Source organism: Mercenaria mercenaria, chromosome 10 (assembly GCF_021730395.1).
Source record: "Mercenaria mercenaria strain notata chromosome 10, MADL_Memer_1, whole genome shotgun sequence".
Lineage (NCBI taxonomy): Eukaryota > Metazoa > Mollusca > Bivalvia > Venerida > Veneridae > Mercenaria > Mercenaria mercenaria.
The window spans coordinates 79746720-79770646 of record NC_069370.1 but is presented as its reverse complement, the minus strand read 5'-3'; the positions used below and the strand labels follow the sequence as shown (position 1 = coordinate 79770646).

The 23927-nt window shown below is 34.3% G+C and overlaps 1 protein-coding gene across 3 annotated transcripts in view; it reads right to left on the bottom strand.

Annotated features, from left to right (window-relative positions):
• LOC123561181 (uncharacterized) overlaps positions 1-16390 on the bottom strand; it is a 29763-nt gene extending 13373 nt beyond the window's left edge. Inside the window, exons 1-7 of one of the 3 annotated variants that reach the window (XM_053516574.1) lie at positions 16352-16390; positions 7547-7591; positions 7172-7257; positions 5528-5599; positions 4892-5138; positions 3601-3764; positions 722-905 (exon numbers count right to left, since the gene is read on the bottom strand). In XM_053516574.1, coding sequence (XP_053372549.1) covers positions 722-905; positions 3601-3764; positions 4892-5138; positions 5528-5599; positions 7172-7257; positions 7547-7591; positions 16352-16373 — 820 coding nt within the window. In that variant the 5' untranslated portion in view covers positions 16374-16390. Of the gene's footprint in view, positions 1-721; positions 906-3600; positions 3765-4891; positions 5139-5527; positions 5600-7171; positions 7258-7546; positions 7592-9904; positions 9987-10224; positions 10344-16351 lie in introns of those variants that run through there. The other 2 variants (XM_045353410.2, XM_053516575.1) reach the window with 2 other exon arrangements.
• Positions 16391-23927: the final 7537 nt, after the last annotated feature.

Genomic DNA, 23927 nt, shown 5'->3' with positions numbered 1-23927 from the left:
ATAGACCGGTCAGATAGCACAAACTATGGACTGGCGTTTTATGTATGGTCATGTAATAATGTTGTATATAAAACTTGCTGATTATCATAGTTCTTTCGTTAATTATATCAATATCGAACTGTTTAATAAAGACGTAAATTAATTATTTGAAAATATGAACGATTACTCCTCTAATGTTTTATGTAAGCATAAGATTAATTTGAGAAAGCCATCTAGCTGGTTTACGGAAAGTGTCGGTTCTTCCTCCACTATCAAAGCTTCAAAGTCGCCATATGACCAATAGTTGTGTCGGTGCGACGTTAGTCCAATCAAAAATGTAAAACATAAAATTTACAAGTTTATGTTTATTAATAGTACTGTTTGTCATAGGTTTAAAATAGCACACGTATGTATAGCTAAACACAGCAATAATGTATACTACGAAATACCATTTTATTTTGAGAATAACTATTCATGTATAATCTATATATTCAATCAAGTTACATAAATTTGATGAGGATGTCTTATACTTGAAGTTAACATAAATATAAGCAAGTTCTTTTGAGCATAATGTCATTTCAACTAATGCGCATCTTTTGTGCACGTTACGTGTATACTACTGGCATCGATTATATAACCTAAAACTAGACGTACATTAAAACCTGTTCAAATCTACAGTTTTGTGGCGCATGTGCAGACGCAATAGCGGGTGGTATATTACTGATATGTAGAGCATACTCACGTGGAAGAAATGTGTTACACAAATCATCAAGACAACAACCTTTGCCCGAATTTGACGCCCTTTCCTGTCTGTTATCTAGATGTGTCACCTCTAAGACGTTCTCATTCAAATAAGCACGATCCAAATCTCTCCCGATCATAACAGCACTTGACGTTGCCATATTGATATTTTGGTCATTGCATTTCTGTATGAGAGCAAATAAGGAGAGGCCGCTAATAATTGATAAACACACGCTAGGCACGAATATGGCTATTGTCTCAATATTTTGTAAGATCACAGGCTATTTATTGCCGTCTAACCAGTTGGTCAAATTTTTTTCGACATTCATAAAGTTGTGTATGACATTTCATATCGCTGAAAAAAGATATATCATATAATATTGATTAGTGCCAAAAATAAATACTTAAGCGATAACTTTTAGTTATATTAGTGATGAGTGATGATTCGTTGTATTTTTATAACAATTTTTCAGATTTTCACAATTGGTAACATCATGTACGTAATGTTTTTCTTTTAGTTATCGACGGAGTGAGTAGGGGAGGGTGGGGGCAGGGGGAAGCTGGTAAATGACTGAAACAAACCAACTACGTGCAGCGAATACAAAGTCACTACGCGTAGCGTTTACAAACTCGCTACGTGTAGCGTTTACAAATTCACTACGTGTAGCGTTTACAAAACTCACTACGTGTAGCGTTTGCAAACTCAGTCTGGTGCTAGTAACATATACTCTTCTCGGTTTCTGTATCACGACCGGAGTTATTTTTAAATACAACGAAACAAACCAACACTTTATAATCCCTTAATTACCTTGCTTTCTATTCGGGCAGTTGCAAATGCATTGGGAAGCTAAGAACCAGCTATTGCAATATCTAAACCCAAGGAGAATCTTTTTAAGTTGCACTTGTTTCCTTTTGTTGCGTTACTGGTCAATGGTATACTAGTATAGGCTTTCACAGATCATTCAGACTTATGTTAAACCGAGACCCTGAAGCGATTTTATTTCAAAACAAAACAAAAAATGTTACACAGAAAAGTTTGAATGACCTTCAATTCAAAACATACAACGGGCTGTCTAAATGTCCGATAATCTATGTATTATAGACCTTTCTCTGGATGCAACCCATCCAAAACAGGTGACGGTTTTGATTCATGAATTGTGTGTTGGGCCGTCAGAGAGACGTGCCTGGCCTTGTCTCTCAGCAATTAACTTAAATACTAATTTCGCTTTGAATCGTCAAAATTCCTTGACCAATTTCTGTACTAAAAATATTATTAATATTTTATAACGGAAATAACTAATGAGATGAATTCTAACTGAAAGTGGCAGTGAAAAGTAGGGGACCCATAACGGCAGTCAGCTAATTATGCTTTCTCGGGAATTCTCGTTTTTTATATTGAGGTTTGATTAAATTGCCTTATGAGAATACGACACTACACGGATAATACCGAGAGCTATTTCAGGTCCACTATCTAAAATGAAGAAGCAGAAAAATCTAACACTGATTTCGTCAAAACCGTCCATTCGTTGGAGTACATCAATGATATATCAATGAATAAGGAATATTTTACTGCCATGAAATACGTGATGTTGCAAAATTGTAGTAAGTATAAGTATATGTATGTTTAAAGCATATTCAAATACTTGGAATTATCCGTCATTCAAATATATCATTATAATTATTATAAGTAACAAAGTTTCGTAATGCCGTGTTCTTTAAGTTACTTTAACAAGTATGGCACAAAAGTACGTTAACGTGACACAATTTTACGTCGATTTCAATATCTAAAGCACCCGATTTTCCAAAAATATCTAAAATATGTCTGTCCTTTCTGCTAACGTTTTAACAATTTCTTTTAAATATTAAGTCAATTCCAGAGAGAACTGGTAGGTTTAGTCAATTATTTCACAGTTTACATGAAGCTGAAAACAGCATTAAATTTTACAGTAAGCTGCTAACCTTTATTGTGATTGTTTTTAGAAAAATACACAACTTTGCCGAGAAGTTAAAAAATATTATCGTGATAGTTACCAAGCATCTCATGGCAGTACCAAGCATGAACGCTAAAGTTTGCGATAAACATTCACAGGAAAAAATAGAAATGTCTAGAAAATATTAGTTATTTCCAAGAAAGTGCACAATGATATCGTGGTAGCTACCTAGCTATCTTGGCAGCTATATGCCACCATAGCCATCATATTTCGGCTACGACATATCTTGATAGCTGTCGCGATACATTAAAGTAATGTCTTGATAAAATAATTCCGGAAAAAAAAAGATTATCTCGGAAGATTATAGTCGGAAGTTTTCTAGCGTATCTCAATACCTTTTGTGCTTGTGCCTTCAGCTGTCATTTATTAGCTAGATAACATTCTCGATACTTTCAAAAAGTATCTTGATAATTCTAACATTTTCCAGAATTTTATCTCAATAGCATTCAGTTTCTTTGATATAAAAGGTATATCTTGGAAATATAATTTATTGCGATAGTTTTCAGAAACTTCACATATTTCAAAGTTTAGAATATTATCGTGATAGCTATCTAGTAGTCTCGCGGCAGTTTCGAGGTTATTGCTGTAATCTTTTCGGAAAAGAAAATACATATTTTCTGGGAAGTTAGTTTAGAGTATAATCGTGATAGGTACTTAGCTATCTCGTATCATCGGAATCTATATTTTTACAAGTATACGTATACTAATAACTCAAAAATGAAAATTGTTGTCCTCTTATTTTATGTTAGAGTCTGTATATTTTAAACTTTAAGTGCACATTACAGTAAGACACAACCTGTCTTGAAATGTTTTGTTTCTTTTGTCGAAATAATTATCATTCAGAACATGTGGGAATTAATCCTGCTGAAATTAGTTCCAAAATACTCACAATCTTGCTCATACAACCAGTATGATATATTTTATCGTTGGCCAAATTGATTTCTTCTATATAACATATCTCGTCTCGCCCACATATTTTGATTTCACGGCAGTCGTCAAGATCTTTCTGCTGTTGACAAGCGTAACATATTGGTCCTCTCGTGTGTGTAAAACCTTACAAAAAAGGAATATATGTATTTTTGTACGTTTTGAATACGCGTGAAAAAAGGTTCGCATAATCTTAATCAAAGATTTGTTGTTTAAGTGTGGTCTGTAAAAAATATTTTACAAAATGATCTCTATTATAAAATGCACTTAGTCTAAAACCATTAAGGACATACAAAGCAGTGAATTGTTATTTTTCAGATTTGTGTGTGTGTGTGTGTGTGTGTGTGTGTTGTGCGTGCGTGCGTGCGTGCGTGCGTGTGTGTGTGTGTGTGTGTGTGTTTCTTATACATTTGTCATACGCTCCTCCATCAAGTGCAAAAAAAAACACTATTTAAAAGTTCAACATTTCAGTGTTTCATTTCTTTAACTGATGAAGGAAATTTTTAGCAGTCAGTGCCTTTGAAGGGTAGTGTCACAGTTATGCACTATCACTTTCAATTCAGCGGGGAAACAATCGAAGACCCAAAAAAATAAATTTCTTAGTTATCGGTATCTTTTAGTGGCAATTTAGGGAAAACATTTGATACAGTCTGATAGATTATGGAACTCCTATACTTCACACAAAAATTCTGACTAATTTGAAGTACTGATCTTAAAACACAAACACTCACGTTCTACGAATTATGTACATCGCGTATAAGGCTCCTAAGCAAGAAATAAAGGCCTACACGAAAATAACCAAATCTACGGTAAAAATTTCCAAATCATTGCAAAGGATTATCTTTTAACCATAACCCTGCAAAATTTCTATAATGAACTTGTCCATCTTTCACTTTGGACAGTACCATTAACTGTTACGATGGGTGCTTACCGAAACATACTGACTGAATGGCGAACAGTGCATATCTTGATCATGATCTACACTGGTTGCAAAGGCAAAACCAATCGTGTCCAGCATGATAAGGGTTAATCCAGTAATTAAGGGTTAATCCAGTAATTAAGTAAAACATTATCTGACAGTAGGTGAGTAGAGAATTAATTATTTCAAATCAGTTGTCTTGGCAATAACTTGTCCATAAGTTCAACTTTACCGTCATGAACGACTCGAATTCCTAATTAATTCAATTAAACTGATAACGTTCCATTTTACTGCAATTAGCTCGTCTGAACACGTGCTATGAAATGCTGTTTACCTGTTTGGCCGCACCCATTGTCATTACAAAAGTTTCCATAGCTACAACACGATGAACATGTTGTCAGGGAGGCCCGCCGCTGTAACATTGTGTCATGTGATTGCTTCGTTGGCACAGAATATTCTGACGTGTTATTCTTCACCGTTGTCGTGTCTACTTGTAACACTTTTTGTCCAAGAACATCGGGTGATGGCAAAGATGTAACATTCCTTCCTGCGTTACGACGGCGTCCAGAACCCCCGCATTGCTAAATGAATATCAAAGGTAAATTTGGTAGTTTGAATTGATTACATTTACAAAAGCGTACTGGTATATTTATATTAATTAGCTGCGACAAAATACGTGTTTTTTATAAAACAGTTGTAAAAAGATGAAAGGCTTTAATTGCTTTTTAAATGTTATTAGCTTTTTCTGACTGTCCTATAAAGTTTGCCGAATATCATTGTTTGAACATGGAAACGTATCACTTATATCAAAATGAATTCTTTGCCATTTTAAAAACACTAATTATATTAGTCCAAATAAGACCTCATCAGAACCTAAAAATAACCTTAAAACAACTTAAGATAATTTATGGGAGTTTGAGACATGATTTCTTTACAAAATAACGCTAACGACCGTTTATATTATACTTACTAAAGTATCTCTACAGCCTAGGTCGAAATAAATTGCTCCTGCGGTGGTGACAACCATGTCAATGTAACAGTTCTAAAATATGAAATATGTTTATACACAACGCCTTCAGAAGACTTCATGTTTTAATATATACGTATCGAACGTGTTAAAAGATCTCATGTTTAAAACAATATCTGCCGACACAATAATAATGAAAAAGGTCATACTAATGAAAGTGATATTACCTTTTTTAATTGTATACAATATTAACAAAAAAAATATTAAATGATTTTACCATGATTTTGCAATCACTGTTATTGGAATAGAACAAAACTGGATAAAATAAAAAAGTTTTATCTATACTACAAGAACATGGCGTGTTTATCAGTCACCGTAAGCATACAAGTATACAACAAAAGAAGTTCTACGTGTAAATGCAATCTGACAACGTGTTTACAACGAGACTCAGTTTATAAGGTTTCGCAGGAGCCTGAGCACGAAACTGTTGTATCAGCTTGTAACTGTGTAAATAAATAACGTATTTATAACATTTGTGTCTATAATGTCGAATGTAAATGATTAGGCTACCAACGTATGTTTTAAATAGTTTGTGTAAATGTTCATAAAGTCGTTTCTATAAGGCCGCATGTAAATATCCCAGTATTTGATTCAACTATTTGACCAGGCTACGTAAAGATATACAAGCAAATAAGGTACCCAAACACGAGGTATAATGTATATGTCATAGATCTGATAATGTGAACAAGTATTCGTATCAAACAAACAGAAAACTCATAAATCAAAATACGAAAATAACAATAAGAAATAGTCTATCCTCACATATTAACTAGCGGCTAGTGTTCACACTAATTAAGGCTTCAACATTTAATAGAACTAACTACATGTACTTAAATTACCATGACAGAGATCAGAGATATAGTAAAGGTATAAGCTATTTTCTGGCCGTTACTATGGAGATAGCGAGCCTCCTTTTCAAGGTTTCTAACTTTAGTCGTTTTTCTACATTTTCACTTATGTTAAAACTTAGCCAGTTTCGTTGAACATTTTTATTTTCTTGATTAATTTGTTTAAAAAGCAAGATCACCGAATGGTCTAGATAATGGAAATATCAGTTTTAAGTAACCGTTCAGGCGGTGATGAGCCTCTGCCCAATTACTGCAAAATAGTCCACCGAAAGCTAAATATTTTAACTACAACTACAACCTGTGATAGATGTTTTTCTCAAATGCTGATTCTTCAAATATTATACACAAATAATATATAACAAATGATTTTCTTTTAAGAACTGTTACATAAAATAGCGTATGCATTTAGGCCTTCATTCTTAATCTACACTCCGTGAGTCATACCAAGAGCGTAAGGTGATTTTTCTGGCACCGGCAAAAGCACGCACAAACCCTGTCCGGTATACCAGATAATCTCTTCTGCTCTATATATCTGAACTTGTGATAATACAGTCTCGTGTACTTTGAAAGCGAATATGGTCCTCTTCTAACAGTGTTCATGTACTTTTGCCTGATGACATCTGAAGAACTGCTATTTCTAATTATGTCAATATTGTTTCAGGTTGGATATCTGGGTTTTAAGTGTTAGATTTGTGTAGTTTTGTTAGACGCATCATGAAGGTAGATTTGATCTACTTACAGAATGGCTGCCACATTTCTCAATGATTCCACAATCTGTCGTTCGCGGTATCCCCCTACAACTGAGACATGTCAACTTTCCAACCACTGAAATCATCATCAAATAATAGAGTACTTGTGCATCTAATTTATTTTTAGAAAGTAATCTTAATGTACGTATCAATTAGATTAGTTATGATTTTGGTAAACTAAACGAATGACTCAGGCGGAAGGTAAACGAAAATAATGTAACCGTTAAGAAACAATTTCTCTAGATCAGCCAAATTGTGGCTGTTAGTATTCAAATGACAAGCTCGCGTGTCACATATACAAGTATCAGAGAGAGAAGAACTATTAAAACAGGAAATAAAGATATCTAACTCAATACAAACCATACCCATATTCTCTGAGATGCACACCAGTAAGGCAAAAACCATCCATTCTATAATGACACAAAAATATAGTACGTTTTATGTTCAAGGCTTTTGAAGTAGCTTGTATAACAGGTGAGAGAGCACATAATCTAATCTTAATATACTTTTATAATATGGAGGGATTAAACGGATAATAGTTATTTTTAATTTTTCTCCGAAATGGTCCTTGATAATTTCATTTGATGAGAATGAAAAACAACAGCACAAAACTATCAACAAAAATAAGAAGAAAAGGGCAAAATCAGCTTTCTGACATCGGAGCATTAATTTTACATCATATATTTAGTTTCTGTACCACAAACCCTCGTTTTTTATTTATTCATTCTTTTTTTTGTATTTTATGAGGAATTTTAGAGCACTTACAATTACGTTTGCTTTAATGTAAATCAATCCAACCGCAAGGATGGCCGTAAGATTTGCGCTGGTATTTGTGTTCTGCCTTATCTCAAAAAGTATAAAAGTATTTTTGTTTGATTTAACACCTGCGGTTTTGGTTGGGATTAAGCTGAGTTATGACCATCTTAAAAGTAAAAAATATTCATAAAGAGCCAAAGACTTTGTATAAAACCTATCTTAAAAGGTATTTGACCTACCGTCATGAAGGGCTTAAAGCTTGTGTTGCGGGTATCTCAGAAAAGCATTTGACGTTGAGATATGATATTGTGTAGGTTTGTAATTTAACTTATTTGACTTGTGGACTCCTGGGTTATCGCCTTTCACTTAGTAAACAATATGCATAACAGGTTTAAAAGCTTTTGTTGCATTTATCTCAAAGCGTATTTGGCATAGTATTATGAAACACTGTAGGGTTTTGATTCAGCAAGTTCCGAAGTTGTGCACCTGGGGTTCTGTTTGGAGTTTCACTACACAACCAGAGTTCTGGATATGACCCTAATGCATTTAGGTTCTACAGGTTTGTGTCATCCATACGTAGAAAAAGAGCAATTGATCTGGAATCATGAAACTTTATAAGTATGTTGATCAGAAGGCGAACTTGCGCATCTGTGGTTTCATTTGGGATTTACACACTCATACTCATACTCTTACCGCCACCCCTTGAAAAATATTATTTTATCTTGTTTCTTTGTGACTTTAAAGTTATCCAAAATACTCACACCATAACCGAAGGTAATATGAACGTTTACCTAATCTCATAATGCTAACATGTAGCATTTGACCCTACAGTGACAGAAAGTATGGAAGTCAGTGCCATGTAGACAAACATCTAATAGGACTAAATCTGGCCGTTTTTATCAGAGTTCGGAAGATCATTGTTTTATTGGTAATATTTTCAGTGTAATGTGTGAATGCTTCTTTCATATTTAGAGTAAAACTGAATCATATTCATCTAAAATCCATTGTTTTAACTACTATACAATTGTGTATTTGGACATAACTTGAATAAATGTGTAATTACTTCTCGCTCACAGAAAGATTATACATTCCTATTTTAATAATGGCATGTAAAAAGTGTTTGTAACGAGAATATGTTGACTTATCTTGAAATGTTGATCCTTCGCAATTTTCCTTTTTACAATACATGTATTTCGGAACTTCCCATTGGTTATACTCATTTATTTGATAACCATTATACTTCTACGTATAGATAATGTATCATAGAAAATTTATAACACAAACGATATTGTTTTTACGTATTCCATTTCTTTTCTGAAGAAATGGTTTTTACCATACAGGTGAGTAGTAGACCGAGTGCAAATGACCCGTCCGCTTAGCTCAGTAGGGAGAGCGTTGGTCTACGGATCGCGGGGTCGCGAGTTCGATCCCCGGGCGGGGCGTTTGTTCTCCGTGACGATTTGATAAAAGACATTGTGTCTGACATCATTCGTCCTCCACCTCTGGTAATTCATGTGGGGAAGCTGGCAGTTACTTGCGGAGAACAGGTTTGTACTTGTACAGAATCCAGGAACACTGGTTAGGTTAACTGCCCGCCGTAACACGATTGAAATACTGTTGAAAAACGGCGTTAAACCCAAAACAAACAAACAAACTCATTCAGCAAATTTACTCAAGCTATTAACGGTACATTTTTCGCCAAAATGGATTTTCTATTCTTATTCTTCTAGAAAGGACCTTTGTTTTTTGCGAGCTTAGAGAGATAATCTTATCAAATGAAAAAGTCTAGACAGAGTTTTAAGAGTATCACGGTTAGAAATAGCTAATCATCTAAGCTAGCTAATTATAAGACTTAAAATAAAAGATTTAATGTCGACTATTCTTAATCCGCCAGATTTTATATTTTTCTGACAACGTTGTATGTTTTACAAAGACGTCACGAACATGCAAGACAGATTGTTTTGTACCTGCAAAATCCATTTTCCAACGTACGAAAAAAAAACACACACACACAAAACGGCTTTTAAAACGTCAGTAACAATAAATCAGTGAATAATATAATGATGAAAAATTTATGTCACTCTGACCCTATATTCCGATAAATTATTTGACCTTTATACATAGACTCTAAGTGTGTATACATGTATATAAATTGTTTTGAAATAAAGAGATAAGAAATATAAAGCGCAAATACGTACTGCCAGTGTTATAAAATAAAGATATAATAAGATAAATAACACTAATAAAATAAAGATGAAGATACAACAATGTACATTTAAAATATTACCTCCGTTTTTCATTGTTAATTAATCCAGAGTTTAGTAAGGTAATTGTAGTGTTATATAAGTGCAAATCTAAGGTTTACACTTTCGACCTATGTAAGGAGTTTTTTCCATGACAATGTTGAAAGATAAGGAATTAGAAAACTGTTTCCGCCTTTTGGAAAAATTAGAACGTCACATGTATGTAAGGGAGGATACAAGTTATCACTGTTTTCTATGAACACTGTTAGGTTTAGCTTCCCTGCTTGATTTTATTCTCATATGCCAATGTCTTCGGTAGGAAATACGTCGAGAGAGAGAGAGAGAGAGAGAGAGAGAGAGTCTCTCTTGACATTTAAGAACCGAAAAACTACTTCTAATATATTATTTCATATCTCGGCATATAAACAAATAAAAACAAAGATAATTCTTTTAAGTGGAGCAAAATGTTAATAGGTTATTGATAATAGGTTATTAAACTTGTAACGAGATACAAATTGATCGATGCATATACTGTATATCCCATTCTCTATTATTCTTAAACGTTACATGTTGAACATTAGAATTTTTTCTTAAGGCCAAGCACAAATAAATGTATCAATGCTAATGATGACACTAGTATAACACTTTAAGTCACACAGCCAATATGAAAAATAAAGCGGAGTGCAATAGGGAAAGCCATATCCGGAGACAAAGGCGAACCATACACGGAAATAGGCGTTCATGTAAATGTTTACACATGTACACTGGCCGTGCATATAATACTTAATGCTTTATACTTAATTAAAAACGAATTAAAATACACAAAAGTAAAAAACAAGAGGGCCATGATGGTCCTATATCGCTCACCAGAGTTGATCTGGCCTACTGACCTAGTTTTTGACCCGACATGACCCAGTTTCGAATTTGGCTTGGAGATCATCAAGGCAAACATTCTGACCAAGTTTCATAAAGACTGGGTCACAACTGTGGCCTCTAGAGTGTTCACAAGCTTTTCCTTTGATTTGACCAGGTGGCCTAGTTTTTAACCCATAATGACACAGATTCAAACTTGAACTATAGATCATCAAGACAAACGTTCTGACTAATTTGCATGAGTTTCAAATTTAAATTGTGGTCTCTAGAGTGTTAACAAGGTTTTCCTTTGATCTGACCTGCTGACCTAGTTTTTGACCCTACATGACCCAGTTTCAAACTTGACCTAGAAATCATCAAGATAAACATTATGATTCAGTTTCATAAAGATTGAATAATAATTAATGCCTCTAGAGTGTTCACAAGCTTTTCCTTTGACCTGACCATATGACCTTATTTTTGACCCCACATAACCCAATTTCCAACATGGCCTAAACAACATCAAAACAAACATTCTGACAAAGTTTCATAAAGATTCACAACTGTGGCCTCAAAAGTGTTCACAAGCTTTTTCTGTAATCTGGACTTGTGACCTAGTTTTTGACCCACATAACCCAGTTTTGGACTTGACCTAGAGATCATCAAGATAAACATTCTGACAATTTTTTCAAACTTGGCTTAGACATCATTAAGATAAACATTCTAACCAAGTTTCATAAAGATTGGGTCATAACCGTGGCCTCTAGAGTGTTCACAAGCTTTTCCTGTGATCTGACCTAGTGACCTAGTTTTTGACCCAACATAACCCAGTTTCAAACTTGACCTAGAGATCATCAAGACAAACATTCTGACAAAGTTTCATAAAAGATTGGGCCATAACTGTGGCCTCTAGAGTCACAGAGCTGTTACTATTAGTGACAAATGCCTCCGAGCATTTATGCCAAGTAATTTTAAAATCCCTTCATCGATGACAGAGTTACGGAGCGGACACGAAACAGACCATGTTAACATTAAAGCTTTAGTTGTGACCTTGATCTTAGAGCTAGAGGTCTGGATCTTGCGCATGATATGTCGACACATTATGGGGAACATTTATGCCAAGTAATTTCAAAATCCCTTGATGAATGGCACAGTTATGAACCAGAAATGAAACAAACCCTGTTAATCTTTTACTATAAACACCATAAATAACCAAATTGAATATAAAGTGCCGTACCCAAGGCACAATACGAAACTGCCCCCTGCCACTTAATAACATGCGATCAAAATAGGATGTCATGCTCTCGAGATAAAATGTATTTTATAAATCGAGGGATTAAAGCCAGAAAGGTATAAGTCAATGTTTTACTGGAAATTACTTTTTGAGTCTCTTTAATACCATGTCACACTAAAAACACTTTCGTATGCCCTGATCTCTGGCACTGTATCAGGTATGGAACTATAGAACCGTATCGCAGTAAGTGCTTAGCACCTGTATTGTTGTATGTGTGCATTAACATGAAAACCAGAAGGATATAAGCGCACTTAGTTTCTTTTTGGTGGTATGCGTTTTGATACAATTATATAAGGTAAGAAAAATGTAACAAAAGGGTACACGTGCACTTAAACCATTTTAGAAGTAACAGAAAACAAGCTGGAAGGATACCAATTGATAGAACACTTGGCACTGTTTTATCACGAACTTACAAAAAAATGAAAACCAGAGGTAGAGAAGAATCTTTTTCGAACAAACTGCGCGAAAAACAAGACCGATCATCCACCATAAGCAGTTTTATAGATTCCGTGTTCCTTGTCATCCAAGTTCATTATAAGAGAAAGATCATTTGCTACAATTTGTTGTTCTACTCTTTGCCAAATTCAAGTTCAGCATGTAAATTGTGGAATATAACTGATGAACAAAGAAGGTCTTGTGAACTTTTGAAGTTGGAATTTGCCTTTTGACATACATAAACTCACTTCCTAGGACACGAAAGCATGTTTTATTTTCATTCTGATTGCTCTGATTGATGTGCCGGCGAAAATTGCAACAGATTTGTTGCTGCAATATTAATGCATGCATTACAAAAATACAGTCACATATAGAAACCATTGAGAAAAACTTTAAGAAAGCGGACTTACGCAAACGGAGAGTGATTGTCAGTTTAGAGTGACAGTATAAACTAGGCGATAGAAGGATCAAAGAAAATAACTTCAGTATATATACCCTGTCAATTTGTTAGAATGGCACAATGAAAAATCCTTATGTTGTAGTATATAAACCAGTGATAGATTTTCTTGATATAATGAGTATTGCAAAGTATGCATTCCCCCCAAATGCCATGGGCATAAAGGGACGAAAAAGTTCCGGTGGAAAAAAAAACTAAAGGGATAAAAGTTTAAGAAGATAACCTGGAAATGTATAGGTTAGATGCAATTTTGATGACTTAAAATTCCATTGTATAAAACTGAAAATCATCAAGGAAAGGAGCTTCTATAAAATCTGATTTACTGCTCTTCTACAGTGCAAATCTTCCCGTCGCTCCAGCAAAAAAGAAGTATATTCTCTCACCTTGTTCTAACGGAAGAAGGAACAATAGCTTCATAATTCTATCAGTATTTCAAGGATATTCCTTCTGAAAAAAAAAAACAGCCAGAGACTGCCCGACAGTACTGAATATCTTTTTATTTTTATTATATTGGAGAAAGTGATGATTCAGTCATTAAATTTAATTGTTATCGTACAAAAGGTTTTTGTTTTGGGGTAACTTTCTTCAAGCAACAATGGAAAAAATGTTGTTTGTTACTTATATCTAAAAATGGATTCTACTAAAGGGATCTAATGGATCCGGGGATCTACTTTCCGATTTATCACTTCACAACAGCGGGTTTTTTTAAGTGCTGTGGGGCGGCCCGAAAAAGTCGCCCCGACTTCATCTCAGTGTTGTTATATTTCTGGTCCTTGGGATGCTTTGTTTTCAACTCTTTTTAGACTTGAAGATTAAATACTGCTTAACCCGGGTGCTAGGGGGTGGGCAGTGTTGCTTTTTCCATTACTGCCCAATTGAACAACTCCAATCGAACCGAGTCTGCAATTTTCACTATTGCCTTGTTCTGGTGCTTCCGAGGATCTACTTTCCAGATTTTATTATTAAAACTTTTTATGGTATAATAATTATACAATTTTTATCATGTTTTGTAATTTTATATACATTTTACTCGACATTTCTTTTTGTACTGAGTGCACATATTTCACTAAGTCTTTGCAAATTATGTCACAAGGTTTGGTTGTTTTGTTATAGGTGCACTTATGACAGTATGGCATCCAACAAAATTAACATTATTACATTTATCATAAAGCACTATGTGCACTTAACACATCTGAACCTTTGAATTATTTTGCATTTTGTTGTATGCCAGACTGAGTTTAGTACAATTTTGACCACAAAAGCATTTCAATTTGTGAGTAGTCCTTTTATATTATTCGTATATTATAACAATATAATTTACAAAATAATGCCCAAGATCCTGTTAACAAATGATTTAATTTATAAGGCAAAAACATGATTCCTTTGATACATCATGATACTCTAATCGATGGGAAAATTGAGAAGTGAACTGACACTTTATTTATCAGGCCAAACATTTTGAAGGTGAAATATCGCACAAAATGAGATATTAAAGGCTTGTAACATCTAGGCATAATGTTCTAGCTCTCAGAGTATCAAATAGGATTCCGTGGACACTGAATCGTGAATGTTATCTCTGTCTCCAATGCAACAGAACAATCAACATGCTTCTAATTCAATTATAAGAGGTTCTGTTTAAACAAAGTAATGTCTATATGCCTATGCATACCTAAAATGTTTTCATAAAACAAAACCCTTTTTCAACAGTATACTCAACGTACTGTTTCTCTAAACATTATCTGGCTATCGTTTCAGATTTTACAAGTCATTGTTACCAAGACAACACAGCAACCTAAACATACTTATTTCGAAAACTACCTTGCATTCACATTTTACAAATTTGCCAGCGATGTCCAAGTACGAAAGGGATTAGAACGAAAGGAGTCCTAAGATTTTTTTCTCCGTCGTACCAACTTTATATTCATGGCGAAAGATTAATACAAGTATTTATAATGTAATGTAAAGTAAGTGCAATAATTATAAGTTGTATATGCTACTAAATAATTATGATAACGACAGCAGAGATCTGATAATGTTTACAATGAAGGTATGCATAAACATTTTGCTTTTATAACAGCAAAATAGTACACAAATAGTTTACAGATATATATTTTAAAAAGAAAAATCTTTTTTCTTTTTTTTAAAAAAAAGATGCAAAATTATTCTAGAGAAAGCAGGAAAGATGTTGCCTTATTACCCGCCGCCCTGGCGGGCGTTTATTGGAAATGCTAATTTTTTGGGGCGTGTGGGACAGGGAAGCAAGTCAAGTGACAGATTTTCAAATCCTTACAGATTTTTTATTCGTAGATGTGTGATACATAATACTTTATTTAATGTTAAAATTTTTATTATTTATTTATTTTTTTTTAAAATTTTTTAAAAAAAAATAAGAAAAAACTTGGGTAAACGTGTTAATTTCGGCATCTTCGTAACACATCGTAATTACGACCCTTCGGATAATCGTGACCTATTCAACATGTAATTTGACTTAGATACAAGAATTTTAATTTGGTGTGTTGAAGGATTACCACGATTATCGAGATTTGTGGAATTATTTTTTTCTTAATTAATATAAAATTTAAAAACAGGTTGATTATATGACTCATCAATATCTGCGTACGTACATGGAAACAAATAACCAGCTGTTCAGTGGCTGATAACCTTTGAATTAGAGATAATTATGTAAATTTGTTGATTAAATGGACATGTTTTTACATTACTATGTTAGGCTTTTGGTTAGGAAAGTGTGGTTAGTTTGCATAAACTATAGATATTAGAGTTTTTAGGATATAATTAATATATTTAGATTGCCATGACTTGTAGATGACCCAAATTGCTTTTGAGATCATTAGCTCACAAAACATTGCTCACAATAAAAAAGGACATTCATTATGACTGATCTGAACACTTCTGGCGGCGAAAAAACTTTTGACTTGTGAGAAATCATTACCTGTCTAAATATGAAAGGGTATACATTTATATCCAATAAAAGCGCGCACGGTTACGAATAAATTTAAACATAGCATCTGGTTTTGATCACTGGCACCAGGCCAGAAAGAAAATGCTTCTATGTTATACCACACCCCTAGGTATTCTATAAGAACCATGGTCTTGAACGAGAAAATATACTAACCCATATCAGTCGCGCTTTTCATACCTAAAACACGCAGTTCGGTAAATGTGTAAATATTGATATTTGAACAAGTGGTAATTTATCTTCCATTGTGTACCGGTCACATTTCTTCAATATTTCTTATCTTAGGATGTCAGTATGTCAGTCGTCGTTTAAGTACACGTGTACGCTAAAATGTGTATATGCAGTATAAATGTGCAAAAAAAAAAACAACAGAACAGATGTATACCAATGTATGACTTCAAATTTAAATCTTAAATTCAAATAATTTAAATTTCATTCATTGTTTTTAGTTTTGTTGTAAAACTGTGAATATTTTGCATACTGTTTTTGTTTGTTTACATTTCGCCTAGCATGTGCACACTGCCATGACCTCTAGACCGGATGTTCATTAGAGAAGTTCACACAAGTTTTTTTGTGTAACGTTGACGAAAGCATAAAATACGTGGAGTATCTCTGCAATATGAAATATTGCGACAATGCGACTGGTGCACGATGGAAGATAAATTATCGCTTGTTCAATACGCTAGGTACTACCCATTCACCGAACTGCGCGCCTTCGACAAGATCACATCTACCATTAGGTTATATGACAGTGTTCGTCATAAAAAGATGATGACTAAGTGAACTACATGTTGTTCTTTGTCGTGTGTGAAGATTGTGTGAACGCCGATCTCCAAAACAGATAATGTAAGCAGTTGATTTTTGTCAACATAAAAGTAGCTTTTGAATAAGTTAATGGACTGCTATTGAGAAGTTTCAGTTGTTCACACTGGGCAGAAAGGAGAAAGAACTTAAGTACAGGGTTATTCGTGCATGGTTAACATTGATTTTACCAATATATATTACGTAGATTGTATTTAGTGTGGAAGTAAGTTGATTTTTCATTTTATATAATTGAAGAAGTTTGTGTTTTCTTTTTTCAGAAAGAGTATCCTACGCGTGGAAGAGTTCTTTAAAAATAGGATATGTTTTGTTGCGCCGTCACTGTTTTTGGAAGCTTCATTTTGTTTTGGGGCAAGTCTTCTTCCTTTAAGGTTTATCGTTATCAAAAACTAAATCAGCATCCTTTGACATTACGAATAAAAAAAGACAGTAAAAGGGGTTTGGAATATTGGGTCATACATGGTGTGATTTTGTTTATTAACTTTCAGGCTGATCATAACTGTTTTTGATTTTTTGTCAGCCAAGCTAGGTATATTTTTGTTTAAATGATGTTGCATATTTCAATAGGATTATTTACTACCAAATGGAGGCTTATTCCGCCAGCCAAAATAGTAATGTTAAACAAAATCATTTATGTAAACAAAGAGCAAGAGAATACCAAATACTGAAGCTTGCGGAACGCCAGTAGATATTGTACCAGGAAAAGGTACCCGCTGTCTATTATCTGTCAAGTAAGCCGTTTACCACCGATGAAGATTACTACGGATTCAGATATCATGTTGTTAAACCAACAAACATTGGTGCCAAACTTTATGGGTATCAAAGAATAGAACTTTAAATTCTTATCCATCATCTACAGTTTTACGTAAATTGATTCACAGTTGAATCACATAGACACGGAGGACGTAAGAAAAAATCATTTCTATTATAACTAAAACATGTTTATAGATAACTCTTTCAAATACCATTTCAACAGTGTTTCATTATCAATGTGAAGTGATTTTAATACATTATTATTATTATTATTATTATTATTATACCAGATTTATATAGCGCCCTTTTCATGATAAACACGTTCAAAGGCGCTTTACATATAGCAAACGCATACATCGTAAATTTCTTATAATGAAAAATGAAAACATCCCGCCGTCTGCTGATTAACAGCTTCACACAGATTCGAAGGAGCTTTGTTGAAATCGTCAATCAATGGCTGATCGCTAAAATTGTTTTTGTAGGTTGGTCACTTTGTGGTAAATCGACACAATGGCGCTAGTACAGGGGAATTACATTCTTTGAAGTAAATGATATGAAAGGTTGTAGAGTTTCCACCAAATATTTGACGATATTGACAGAGATTTAAGGTTGTTTGAAGTTGAAAGGAAATAGTTTTCAAATATAGTAAATATTGCAGGTCCTAGATTCTTTAAACTGTCTATCTGCTGGAATAATGTAAATGCTTTAAATAGAAATTACACGAAGATGCTAATATTGGGAGAATTATAGGCTCACTTTCAATATATTGAACCTAAATGCAATGGTGTGAAGAAATCTTCATTTGCAAACCAGGTAAATATGGTACAAAATACATTATGGTTAAATCTGGCATACATGTTTCATTTATGCCCCATTTGGCCCGGGAACCTCAACATTTCAGAAATTAAATCGTTTGCTGTTTAGTCCAAAAACACAAACACAAGGGGCATATTGCTCTTGCATCATATTTGAAATGTTTTCAGTAAGTAAAGCAAACTGCAACAATTTTAAGATAACTGTCAATGTTTAGCGCAGGATGTGCTTTCCATAGGCCAAGAGATAGAAACTGAAAACCAGAAAAGGCAAAATCTGCTCTTTCGGAATATCTATCAGCAGTCAGACAACGACTTGGATTACAGGATTGTAAACGGCCTGACGATGAGAACCTTATATCCAGAGGTAAAACAACTTTGTGAAGCCTAATACATAATGTTGTGCATATAATATAATTAAAACACACTTTCGTTGCAGGATTGGCCCCTTGGCCTTCATCAGCGACGAGAGTAAAGATACCTGAATATTATACATCTTCGGACAGCCGGCAGATATTTATGCAATCTCGCCAGGCATATGAGACGCAACTGAGACGTCGCTGGTGTAAAGATTTGTCAAATTCGATTAATTCCATTTGAGGCACGGGCTGCACGTGCAAAATGACTTTTTCCAGCAAAGTCGACATGTACGAAAATTCTATCGCAAATCATTCATCGCACTTGAAAGTTAGTCGACAGACTAAAAGGAATACGTTAAAAACCCAGAATATCCTTGCTAAGAATGCCACGTTTAAGGCACGAACAACGCCATCAGGCCATTGGCATGGTTGACTCCGAACTTTCATGTCGTGAAATTGCACGTCGTATGTGCTGTTCTCACCTGACAGTCATGAAATGGGTTAGGAGAATTGATCAGACAGGGTCTATGAGTAACAGACCGCGTACAGGTCATGAAAAAGTGACGTCGATATTGTATTATAAAGTAAAGATGTATATATATGGTGGTAACTTTTCAATGACGCCAGGTATATGCTTTTGACAACACAGAAAATGACGTCACTCGACCTTCAGCTATTTGGTGTCGGCCCGGTATAATTTCTCCTTCTTTGCTGTATAGTAAAACAAGCACTTTTGGACATGGATTGTGAATTTCACAACAAAATTGCAGCATTGACAGCTCTGTATTTCTGAAGAGTAATACTATCCCAGTCAATATATCACAGAAAAACACCACCATCAACGATGAACTTTTTGCTACACATCAAAGTATCTAGTCCATGTTTAAATTTCCACTGACATCTGTCATGGCCACCAGTCTGGTTTAGTTTTTAATCCTTCCGCACAGAAATGTATCCTGAAAACACACATAAAACAACTGTTAAAGACATCAGAAATGACAAAAAATGTACACAGTATCAATAAATACATTGGAATATAACATGTCAAAGTAGGGATAGCGTTAAATTGGGAACTTCAAATTTCAAAGAACTACTTTCTAGGATACAACGACCGGAAGTACTTCTATACGGGGTGACACCTAAATCTTATCAAATTTTAATTTAGCCAAATTTTTCCCATAAAATCTTGTAACTTAGGGTTTTGGAGAACAGTTTACACAAACATTGTCATCGCAAAGAAATTTGTCCGCAGAAACATTTCAAACATTAGACCTACTTTGCGGAGAAATTGGCTCGGAAAACCGGAATTTTGAAGAAAAAGGCACATTACAAATTTTGCATTCCTTCTGAAAATTTCAATCAGATTTTCATGAATTCAACTGTGATATCACTAGTTAATGCTTATAGTATGTTTTATGTAACTTTAAGCTTATTTATTTTGAAAATGATGTATCAAAATGAGTATTTACTTTAACAAATATGCAATTTTTTAGTAAAAAATGCATAATTTACCCACCTACAATTGCAGAAAAAATGAAACTTTTAATGATTGAAGACCAAAACCCACAAGCAAAGACCAATATGTGATTTATGTTTATGACAATGTACTGGAAGTAAAACAAGTCAATACATCACAGCCTATCTTAAAATGAATTATTTCTTTCGGCTAAGCCGAACAATGCCTGAAACGCCAAAATGCAAAGCCGATCCGCGCCATCTTGGAAGCAGGCAAGTGCGGAAGGTCAAGAACTCCAACTGGAGCCAGACACAGTCAGGGTACCCCTGAAACTGTCAAGCAGTTACTGACATTTTAGGCTACAGTTCTGACTAAAGACATTAGGACCAGAGGCAATGCACCGGTGGAACATGTAAATCGCTTACCGAAAACTAGCCGTCATTCTGCGGTGTTACACTTGGAATCACAGCTTCTGCCCGCTCGACTTAATAGGTTGGTCTGTTTATGGGTAGCTGCTGACTGGTTGTACGATTCTAATTTCCTTCTGACATATGGAATTCATCGCCTGCAAATGACAAAGAAAGATTGTGAACCGGTGTCGGCTTTCTTGAGAAACAGCTGAGTGTGTGTGATAGTTCAAGTGTGATCAGGAACACTTATAAAAAAGTGACATAATATTCACAGATTGGTACCATCTTCATTTCTTTATCATTCTGATATCAATGGTTCAGGAACTTTACAGGAAGTCTGTCCATTAAAACACTGCAATTGAATAATTTCTACATATATGTTAGCTGAAACAGTGGAAAAGAATATTAAACTAAACTATTACCAGACAACCTCTTTCAGCACAGACAACAAAGTATCTGAAATGCGCATTTAAAAGAATTGAAACACATAAATGCTATGAAAAAACAACATTACAGAAAAAACTGAATAAAAAGTCCCAACAGAAAAAGTCCTATCTAAAGAATGAAGTAGAATGAATCGAGCAAAACTGAAATACAAATACCGTCAAGTTGTGTTCCAGTCGTACCAGGACAAATACATATTAAGGAAACTGCACGAGGCCGACCCAGGAAATCAGCCCCGTTAAATATTTTCTTAGTAACACAGACCTGCGTTGTAAACCTGAAAAGCAAATCAGAATAGAAGCATCCCATTCAAGGCAGAATGTATCTGACGACGGCCTGATGCGGCTGAAGCTGAAAGCTCGGAATATGTTCTAAACTGAAAAAAACAAATGAATAAATAAAATAATACACAAACAACAACAACAACTATTTTATCACACTGAAGCAACCTCCATGTAATTCCCTGTGTATACAAACCAATGTCCTGTCAGTGTAAAGAAAACTTGTTAAACATTAATAATGCCGACAATGCACTCGGCACACCGGTAAGCAATGTCCTTCAATGCCAAAATGCCGGTAGCACATTGGATTTGACTGAAATGAGAAAAATAATTATTTCGTGTAATATTAGTTATGCGTCTCATACGCAAAGGAACGAACATTCACGCAATTTCTTTATATCATATATGAGACGCCTGCTGACTGGCTTTAACATCAGTGTAATAACACCGTGACCGGTTCGAGATCCAGGCCCGACAAGCAATCAGTCTCTCGACTCCTGTTACGAAACCGACTATAGCCTCATTTATAAACCCATCCGGGTCAAAATGTACAGCTTCCACACATACGACACTGTTCATCCACGGTCTACTGCGGCACTATGTAACATGTTCACATATATTATATACTTATAAATTCTTCGGAAAGAGACGCTATGCGAAATAGAAATTTTTTTAAAAAATTTAAGAAATTTAAATTTATATTTTTTTCTTAAAATTAAAGTGGAAAAACTATGTGTCTTCTTTTTATATAGCCTTTTTAAAGCTTCCTGCTTGTTCAGTGTCTTTGCACTATAGTAGAAGACTGACAAATCAAGAGGAGACAACTATACTCAAATTTCAAAGAAAATTCAACTACTGAATTTTTAAAATTTGAAGAAAATTAAATTTCACAAACCTTGGAAATATCCTTTTAGCCACTGATTTGTATTGTTATCAGCTACTAGTGTGTGAAGTTTCATGACTGTAAACCCTATGGTTGCTGAGAGTATTCACTTTCTGAATTTGCCATATAGGTGTCGGCCCAGTATAATTTCTCTTCTTGCTGTATAGTAAAACAAGCACTTTTGGACATGGATTGTGATTTTCACAAACAAAATTGCAGCATTGACAGCTCTGTATTTCTGAAGAGTATACTATCCCAGTCAATATATCACAGAAAAACACACCATCAACGATGAACTTTTTTGCACACATCAAAGTATCTAGTCCATGTTTAAATTTCCCACTGACATCTGTCATGGCCACCAGTCTGGTTTAGTTTTTTAATCCTTCCGCACAGAAATGTAATCCTGAAAAACACACATAAAACAACTGTTAAAGACATCAGAAATGACAAAAAATGTACACAGTATCAATAAATACATTTGGAATATAACATGTCAAAGTAGGGATAGCGTTAAATTGGGAACTTCAAAATTTCAAAGAACTACTTTCTAGGATACAACGACCCGGAAGTACTTCTATACCGGGGTGACACCATTTTCCGGTAGTAAAGATAATGAAAGTAGAAATGCTTAACTTGAAAACGGAAGCCGTATTTTGATTCGTCGATAATCAGGGGTCACTCATAGGGGTCACCCCGTCTAAATGTATGCGCGTGCCCCCATTTTTTTTTAATTTTTATTTTTTTTTTTTTTGGCTAACGGGAAGTCAATTTTTAGCATAATGGCTGGACTGTAAAACAATAAAGGTTACGTAATAAATTCATCTAGTTTGAACAATGAATTACGTCAAACGAATGTGTATCACAGTTACAAATCTTCAAAATGTTTACCATAGTTACAGCATCTACAGAATGTTTATTATAGTTACAACATTTATAAAATGTTCATCATAGTTACAACATCTACATGACTATTTGATAAACGACATTGTGTCTGAAATCATTAGTCCTCCACCTCTGACTCATGTGGGGAAGTTGGCAGTTACTTGCGGAGAACAGGTTTGTACTGGTACAGAATCCAGGAACACTGGTTAGGTTAACTGCCCGCCGTTACATGACTGAAATACTGTTGAAAAACGGCGTTAAACCCAAAACAAACAAAAACAACATCTACAAAAATGTTTGTATAAATACAAAATCTGCAAAAACAGATTATCATAGTTAAAACATCTATAAAATGTTCATCAAAGTTACAACATCTACAGAATGTTTATATATATACAAAATCTGCAAAAACAGATTATCATAGTTAAAACATTTATAAAATGTTCATTATAGTTACAACATCTACAGAATGTTTATTATAGTTACAAGATCTTCAAAATGTTTATCATAGATACAACTTCTATAAAATCATTCATCATAGTTACAACATCAAAAGAATGTTATCATAGATACAAAATCTGCAAAATCGTTCATCATAGTTACAGTAAATATAAAATGTTTATCTTA